A 9220-nucleotide genomic window follows, 5' to 3' on the forward strand; every position below is an offset into this window, starting at 1 on the left:
ATCAGTTTGTATAAAGAATAAGTACTGATAGACACAGCAGCAGGCAGCGTGAGGGGAATACCAGTGTATACCCCAATTTACAACACTGAGCTTACCCCAATTCAATACAAAGCCTACCTACCAGATAAAACTCCCTAAACTTCAGGTACTGTATATCCCTTGGCATCGCCATATAGAAGAACATCCTGTACCTATTATGTTATTAATAAAAAGGTACTGTATACACTAGATTAGGGAGGCAACGTACCCTCATAGGTTTACTAAGTTAAGACAAGCCACCTATTATTAATGGACCTGTTAGGGTAGGGAACAACAAGATACAGTGGCCTAATGCTGACCAACTAAAACTACTTAATGAATCATGGCTTAAGAAAATATTCAGAGTGATAGTTTTATTAAGAAATAAATAATTCATGATTAGAGATGTCAACCTTTTTACTTACTACTGTATCAAACTCTGCACTTGACAAATATAATATCGTCTTGATAATAAATAGTATAATCTTGGTGTGTTTTCATGTAAACTTTAAAAACCTGACATCCAGCTTTGATGTACAGTTTTTGTTACAGTTTTTGAGTGTCTTTGGTATTGTAGGTTTGGTCAAGAGTTTTGCATTTCTACCCATGTGAAAGTATCTTAGAGAATAACATCCATTACTGTCAATTCAATCTCAACTCATTTCATCTGGTATCAAGATGAGACATTCTATTAGGTGTTATTGCAACATGTGACATCATAGTAAGGTCTTAGCGATCATTGAAATAGAATCTATAGAACGGACCTCCCCTTTCAAGTCAATGATGGCATAATTGATTCTGTTTTTATGTTTGTGATATCCATGACAGAACTAGTAGTGTAGACATAGTTTAGTTTCACTATCCTCTGAAACGTCCATCTTTGACATTATAAAAACACTGTCGGGCAAAATCTTTCAATCAAAGAGTTCAATTGAACTTCAACAATTCATTTCAATTAAAAAACAGCCGGATAAACTAGTTTGAACTAGTATACAGTAGACATAAAACGCAACTGGAAAGAGACCTTTCTTCTGTAGACCAAGTGCAATATCCTGCCACTTAACTTTTACTTATTCCTTGTAGCTCCTAGTGGAGCAAAGGGCCTCAACAGTGCATTTGCAGGATGAGTAAATCTTCCAAATAAACCAACAAATCAACTGATTCTCCCATCCCATTTTATTTATTTTTTTACTTCTGCACCGTGTTTCCCCAGTGTCTCCGTTTCTCTTCCAGTTTCTCCTCCAAGCATTTAATAAGCACAGGGTCCACTTTGGGGTCAAACTTGTTAGCAAACCAATGGCCATAGTTTAGTAACCACCTCAGCTCCGCAGACCCGTAGATACAAACACTCCGCATGTGAGTCCCTGTGCAGGGAGGGTACAGAGACCCTTCCAGATAATTCCACTTCACCAGTCGCGTTTTACTCTTTAAGTCTGTCACATCCGGGGCAGACCGGAGGATCTCTCCTGGTACACCAGGGATTCTCACCAGTGTCGCCCAGAAGTGTTCGTCCGGAGAGTATGTGTCAGCTGACCATTCCAGGAACTCCCTCGCCACAGAGCTATTTCCGACGTAACGGACAAAGTCTCGTGAGAGGACAAAGTAGGCGCTGCCGATGAATATCTCGAGGTCGTGTGGTGGCGCCGCCTTGGCATGGGTGGTTCGGACGGGTAAACGGCGGTACTCGTAGGGCACGTCCTTTAGCTGGTGCTGGAAACGGAAGCGTTGTTTCTTCAGCTCGCTGGGACGGGAGGTCTCCAGCATGTTGGCACCATTAAGCGCCCGCAGCTCCGACACCAGCTCACCATTCGACCTAGAGAAGAAGACATCAACATCATTAAAACATTTACAAAATCAACCACAAAATATAGCTGCAAGCAACCATGTCGGGGTTCAAGCTTCATGGAACCACAACACCACATCAAGACATAATTGACTCATTACCCTTGGATGAGTTACGTCTGTAGTCATTAACAAGCCAGCCAAATATCACACCTCAAAATCAAACAGATCAAGCAATCTGGCCACGTCATATGGACCATGGCCATACCACATGGCTGCATTTTTAACCCCTAGTATCGCTGCTTGTACCCCTAATATTAATGAACGGCAACAAATACAATAAGGTTTCTTGCAGCTTCGCTGCCTGAACCTCTAATGATGAAGTTGTCCATCAGGGATGGGCAACTCCACTCCTCGGGGGCCTGATTGGTGACGCACATTTGCCCCAGCCCCAGCTAACACATCTGACTCCAATAATCAATTAATCATGGTCTACCGTTTAGAATGCAATTAGTTTAATCAGGTGTGTTAACTAAGGCTGGGGGCGAAAGTGTGGCACCAATAAGCCCCCACCATCTCTGTTGTACATAGCTAAGCAAATGTTTAGTTTTTCAGTCAAACAAGCCAAACATTCCAAACTTGTTGTTTAGGCTATTAAAAATAAGAAAATGTGGGCCTCCCGAGTGGCGCAGCGGTCTAAGGCACTGCAGTGCTTGGGGCGTCACTACAGATCCAGGTTCGATCCCGGGCTGTGTCTCAGCCGGCCACGACCGTGAGACCCATGAGGCGACGCACAATTGGCCCAGCGTCGTCCGTGTTGGGGGAGGGTTTGGCCGGCAGGGATGTCCTTGTCCCATCACGCTCTAGTGACTCCTGTGGCGGGCAGAGCGCAAGCACGCTGACACGGTCGCCAGTTGTACGGTGTTTCCTCTGACACATTGGTGCGGCTGGCTTCCGGGTTAAGCGAGCAGTGTGTCAAGAAGCAGTGCGGCTTGGCAGGGTCATGTTTCGGAGGACGCATGGCTCTCGACCTTCTCCTCTCCCGAGTCCATACGGGAGTTGCAGCGATGGGACAAGACTGTAACTACCAATTGGATATCACAAAAAAGGGGTATAAAAAATAAACGTATCTGGTCAGCAGTTACTTTATGCGTCAACCCTGCTAGATGCAAAACACCTTCTCGCTCTCTTTTTCCCCGCCTTGTTTTTCTCTAGTATACGTGTGTGTTTAAAAGCCTAAACAGCAAGTGGAAAGGGATATTTACCACAAATAACACAATAACCACCTGTACTGGGGATAAAAAACATTCTATACACCTGTCCCAGTAAGTGGAGACCATGGCAACTTCACACAGCTGCAGGTGCATTCTTTGTTCTAATACTGTACTATCTTCAAAGGCCAACTTGGTGGGTTATTTGAAATATTTGATCTATGGTAGTTACAGTGTAGCACGTGATACATAAGAGTTTTTCAGCCTCCTTCAGATGCCTGGCCTTGGTTTTTGGCACTGGTGGTACAACAGCTCTTGTCTCCGGACTGTTGGATCAGAAAGATTGCGCCCCCTTACGGCACTTCTCTGTATCGGTTCGACCACGAGGTGTGTGTGTAAGGAGACAGAGGTTGTGGTCAGATTTCATACCCTGTAATTTTTGACCATTTGTAATGACGTCAACTACTGTAAACATCTTCTTCTCCAGAACTGCTGGACCGTTCGGCACCAAATTTGGTACATAGCATCTATGGACCCACGTCTTTAATGCAATATTTTCCAAGAACATAGCTCAAATAATATGGCCGCTATAAGCCAATGAGCTTGCCAACAAATACAATAGGCTTTCTCGCAGCTTTGCTGCTTGATCCCCTAATTAACTTCATGATCTATTAGACTTTGAGTTCCGATATTTGGCAGGCATGTTAAGGAGTATAGAAGTAGCTCATCTAAAAGTAATGAGTAAAATTCGTTCTGTTGGATGTAAAAATGTGGGTTTTTTACCTGAGGGGGAAGTCCTGGCCGCAGAGGTTGATGACATACTTCCACTTGACCTCTGACCTCTCCAGCAGGTCGTTGAGACAGTGGAGGTCAGCGTTTAGCCGGGTGATGTGGGCATACTGCACAGACTCCAGCTTGGAGGCTATGAACAGGTTGGGGAAACACTGAGCCAAGTTCCTCATAGCTGCTATGAATTTCTGAGAGGACTAGAAGAAGAAGAAGAATACTTTATTAATCCATACGAGACAGAAATGTGTCTTCTGCTGTACCTAACCCCTCCAACATAAACAAACCCACTCACATTAGGTTGGAAAGGCTGGCGCAGCGGGCAACTTCAGTGCAGCACTCGTTGAGCAGTTTAGGGGTTCAGTGACTTTCTCAATGCCACAACAGCAGGAGATGTTATCTTTTTAGGAAGTTTTGCTAACAACCTTCAAGTAGTCAGCTCATATCCCATCAGATTTTTCGGGATTTAAACCAGCAACCTTCAGGTACCAAACCCTCCCCTTTAACCTCTAGGCTACCTGGCTGCCAGCCCTACCTTCTGGTCATAGTGGATGCAGTAGAGGTTGTGAGGGGAATAGATGGCCCTGAGGATCCTTTCCACCATGGGAGCGTTCTTATGCACCACCAGAGAGTACGCAAGCGGGAACCTCCGTTCCTCCTCTGATACCGGGATGACATCATATCCTCTCGTCTCGATGTACCTGAGATTAGTTGATGTGACAGATGAGATTGTACTTTATTCATCCCAAAGAGGAAATTGGGTTGTCTTCCTTATAGACATAGTAGAACAATACAAATAACTTACAACATTAAAAACAATCACAGGACAGTCACAATAAATACATACATAATTAGACAAGTTAAAAAATACAGTCCAGAAAGCACAAGTACCTCTGACAGTCCAAGGTCAAAGACACGATGCTGTCGTCCTCCAAGTCCACGATGACTTTACGCCTGATCTCCAAACTCTTCCCTAACTCCACAGGGTCTAGTTGGTAGATAGCGGTGCAGTTGATGTCATACTGGTGGTTGGGGATCCGTGAAGAGCTGGCGGTGATTCCATAGGGCTCAATGTAGAAGCTGTTCCTCACCATCACCTTGAAGTAGACCACAATGGAAATAAGTTTGTTGACTTTTTGTATTTTGTGGTATTGCAGTAATCTCATGGCTGAGGTAACTCTATATGTGTTTAAAATGTGTCAAATAAATGTGTTTGTTTGTTTGATCGATCATTGTTAATTCATTCATTCACCTTGACGTAGACCAGCTTCAGCAGACACACCACCAGCAGGGACAGGGACAACAAGAAGCACCTCTGTCTCAACTTATGTAACAGGACACATCTTATTTTCATTCTGCAGAGGAAGAAACATTAACAGTTTCAATGAACAGTGCACTGTAATTATGTTAATAAGCTATTAATATAAGCTAATAGCATGCTAATAGCATGCAAGCTTATGTTATTAAGCATCTTATTTCCTTTTGCAGAGAGAGGGGGAGTCTATTTGACTATAAGCTGATTGATACCATGTAAGAGGACATGTTATTTTCATTCTGCAGAGAGCAGACAAGACAATAACACAATGAGAAATGACTATTAGCTCTGTGATAACCATAGACCTATAATAACATGTAAGAGAGCACAGGATACAATCATACAAAGAGAAATTACTATTAGCTCTGTGATAACATTTACTAAGAGGGCACATCTTATTTACAGTCAGAAGAGAAGAAAGGACAAGATAATCATACAAAGATAAATTACTTCATGAGTACTCTCAAAGCAACATGATCTACAGGTAACTGCCAAAAATAATGGAAACACTTGAGTAAATGAGGGATACATGAGTATATTGAAAGTAAGTGCTTCCACATAGGTTCCTGAGTTAATTAAGTAATTAACATCCCATCATGCTTAGGGTCATGTATAAAAATGCTGGGCAGGCCATTATTGTGGCTACCATGGCTATACCCCCATAGGCCTCGCACTGCATCGCAGTGCTAGCTGTGCCACTAGAGATCCTGGTTCGAATCCAGGCTCTGTCGTAGCCGGCCGCGACCGGGAGACCCATGGGGCGGCGCACAATTGGTCCAGGGTAGGGGAGGGAATGGCCGGCAGGGATGTAGCTCAGTTGGTAGAGCATGGCGTTTGCAACGCCAGGGTTGTGGGTTCGATTCCCACGGGGGTATGAAAAAAATAAAATAAAAATGTATGCACTCACTAACTGTAAGTCGCTCTGGATAAAAGCGTCTGCTAAATGACTAAAATGTAAATGTAATGACAATGCCCCCATCCACAGGGCACTAGTGGTCACTGAATGGTTTGATGAGCAAACAATGTAAACCATATGCAATGGCCATCTCAGTCACCAGATCTCAACCCAATTGAACACTTTCTGGAGCAAGCGCCCGAAACAGCTTTTTCCACCACCATCAACAAAACACTAAATAAGGAATCTCTTGTGGAAGAATGGTGTCTCATCCCTCTGATAGAGTACCAGACACTTGTAGAATCTATACCAAGGTGCATTGAAGCTGTTCTGGCTCATGGTGGCCCAACACCCTATTAAGACACTTTATGTTGGTGTTGCCTTTATAATGGCAGTTACCTGTATATTAGCTGTGTGATAACATACAGGCATTAATGTATGCTCATGGGGGTTTCATGTTCATGTAACAGGTCTGTGCCATGCCACGCACGCATGCATGCACGCATACACTTCATTTTCAACTCATGGAAACATTTATTTTAAAGTACCTCTGTCATAGAACAAGATATACTGTAAAATATTGAATATAAGCATCTTAATTAACTTCCAAGCTGAGGTCAGTTTATGGATTATTGTGTAGAGAGCAGTCCAGCAGCTTTTCTCTCATAGAGAGAAACCCTAACCTCTTCTGAACAGGTGTGTTAACTTATGAGGAATAAGCCTTCACAACATCCTACTAAACACAGAATAAATGGATATCATTTAACTTCTGCCCAACGTTGTCTTATCAACTTGACTTTGATTTACTCAAAGGGTGTAAAGCAATATATAAACTTTTGCTTTGAACTTGAACATGAACATAATATATATCACATTTGACAACATGATATTCAGACAAACACAACAGAAGAGACCTCTATTAATATCAGAGAAAAGGTAGGGCCTACATACCTTGCACGCTAAAGACGTCTTTGAGGTTATATCACGTGCCATCAAAAAGTTTTCCAAAGTCTCACAAGACAGCCTACAACTAGAAACAGTGTTTTACATTCAAATAGTAAAAAAAAAAACGATTTCTTTCACTTCATTGTTTTCCGTTTTTTTGACATGGGGTAGGCCTAGGTAACTCTCACAAGTTAAATGTGATGAAAAAGTAATAAAATCCCATTATAAGTTAAATCACATAGCGGTAACAGTATATTTGAATTAGAACCCGAGTAATAGGCTACCGATATGAACATACAGTAGATTCTAATTAGGGGAGAGTTGGGCATATTGAGCCAAAGGGGTAAGTTGAGCCACCCTTGTTTCTAGGAAACCATACACAAAATGTATCATTTGACCAAATATTTAGGAAGAGGTCATCATTTTATGGAGTCTGTGAAGGAAGAAACCACATGGAAAAAATGTAAAGCATGTTAGGCCAAAAAAATGATTTTCAACAAATGAATTTATTGTGTTAGAGCAGGGCTTTCCAACCCCGTTCCTGGAGCGCTACTGTCCTGTAGGTTTTTGCTCCAACCCCAATCTAGCACACCTGATTCTAATAATTAAGCTGGTTGATAAGATGAATCAGGGTAGTTACAACTGGGGTTGGAGTGAAAACCTACAGGGTAGCTCTCCAGGAACAGGGTTGGAGAGCCCTGTGTTAGAGGTTTCATGATTCTTATATCTAAGCAAACGTAGATAATTTTAAGATTGTTCTATACATCAGTTGGGGTCTCTATAAGTTTCAAAATGAGGTCCTAAACCTAGCATGAAAGCGCATCCTTGTAGCTGTGTGGGCTAAAATAGTCCAAATGTTTGACTGTAGTCACATAAGCCTAATTTAGTGGGCTAAGAGCACTCTCATATTGATAGTTGAATAACCTACACAGCACTGCTAGTAATCAATGTTTTATCACTTTTAAAATAAATGTAACATTCATGTCAGGGAAAACTTATGCCTAATGTCGGACAGAAATATTTAACAATGGAAAAAGGTTATTGCTATAAATATTTAGAGAGAGTGAAGAAAAAGAGAGCAAGAGAAAGACTTACCACATTCATGAAGCAACTTGATTCGGACAATTCAGCGCAGTCATGACGTCCTGTCTGCCGAGGGTAAGTGTGTGAGCGTTAGCGAGAGAGAGAGAGAGAGAGCAGGCAATCACAGAGTCACGCCAAGCGCAAATCCTTCTCCGCCCACTACCGGTACCGACTCATAGCAGTGACACCATAGAGAATGATAGAGGCCTCTAGTGGCCAAAAGGCTATTTTAGCATGGGCAGTGAGGGCTTCCACCATGCTTCCGCCATTTTAAAGTAGTCAAAATGGTCAAATGGGTGGGGATTTCTATGGCTTGTAGCCTGCCCATGCTGTCACAGACGTTATAATGCCACAGATATAAAGATGAGTCCTCTATCTATTTCACACACCACCCGAACTATGGAAAATGTGGACCTCTTTTTGCCCTTATGATCACATTCAGTTTTATGTTTCAGGTGCTCCAAACTATACGCAGACCACACTCATAAACAATAAGCATAAAAACTAAACGATTTTCTTCTTCAAAAATGTTCTTTATTAAACACTTTATTAGAAAACAGCTTCCTGTCAGAGAACAATATACAGTGGCTTGCGAAAGTATTCACCCCCCTTGGCATTTTTCCTATTTTGATGCCTTACAAACTGGAATTAAAATTCATTTTTTAGGGGTTTGTATCATTTGATTTACACAACATGCTTTGAATATGCCAAATATTTTTGATTGTGAAACAAACAAGAAATAAGACAAAAAACAGTACTTGAGCGTGCATAACTATTCACCCCCCCCCCCAAAGTCAATACTTTGTAGAGCCACCTTTTGCAGCAATTACAGCTGCAAGTCTCTTGGGGTTTGTCTCTATAAGCTTGGCACATCTAGCCACTGGGATTTTTGTCCATTCTTCAAGGCAAAACTGCTCCAGCTCCTTCAAGTTGGATGGGTTCCACTGGTGTACAGCAATCTTTAAGTCATACCACAGATTCATTTCACCAATTTGGACTATTTTTTGTCTGTCCATTACATGAAATCCAAATAAAAATCCATTTAAATTACAGGTTGTAATGCAACAAAATGGTAAAAACGCCAAGGGGGATGAATAATTTTTCTAAGCACTGCAACATCATATCCAGTGGTTGACTGATAACAACTTGCTGTCATTGGACATCTAAATCAGGTCCAATAATAAT

At 42.0% G+C, this 9220-nt stretch overlaps 1 protein-coding gene across 2 annotated transcripts; it reads right to left on the bottom strand.

The window, feature by feature from the left end:
• Positions 1-398: 398 nt before the first annotated feature.
• LOC121584096 (beta-1,3-galactosyl-O-glycosyl-glycoprotein beta-1,6-N-acetylglucosaminyltransferase 4) lies at positions 399-8133 on the bottom strand. 2 transcript variants are annotated; one of them, XM_041899926.2, is made up of 7 exons: positions 8048-8133; positions 6959-7037; positions 5050-5152; positions 4689-4894; positions 4333-4498; positions 3795-3997; positions 399-1831 (listed from the first exon to the last, which is right to left on the bottom strand). In XM_041899926.2, exons 3-7 carry the CDS (start codon positions 5149-5151, stop codon positions 1207-1209), a joined length of 1302 nt encoding a protein of 433 aa, XP_041755860.1. In that variant the 5' UTR covers position 5152; positions 6959-7037; positions 8048-8133; the 3' UTR covers positions 399-1206. The 2 variants fall into 2 exon arrangements, with proteins under 2 accessions (XP_041755860.1, XP_041755861.1); XM_041899927.2 differs by having other exon boundaries at positions 6959-7031; positions 8048-8126.
• Between the last annotated feature and the right edge of the window lie 1087 nt (positions 8134-9220).

This window comes from Coregonus clupeaformis, chromosome 16, assembly GCF_020615455.1.
Source record: "Coregonus clupeaformis isolate EN_2021a chromosome 16, ASM2061545v1, whole genome shotgun sequence".
In the NCBI taxonomy this organism is placed as follows: Eukaryota; Metazoa; Chordata; class Actinopteri; order Salmoniformes; family Salmonidae; genus Coregonus; species Coregonus clupeaformis.

Bases quoted from the DNA above. Each gene is read 5' to 3' on its own strand.
- LOC121584096 (XM_041899926.2), bottom strand. From the start codon at position 5,151: ATGAAAATAAGATGTGTCCTGTTACATAAGTTGAGACAGAGGTGCTTC. The intron at 4,895-5,049 runs GTGAATGAATGA...GTCTACTTCAAG, and splicing joins TGAAGCTGGTCTACGTCAAG to GTGATGGTGAGGAACAGCTT. The intron at 1,832-3,794 runs GTAAAAAACCCA...CTTCTTCTCTAG, and splicing joins GGCCAGGACTTCCCCCTCAG to GTCGAATGGTGAGCTGGTGT.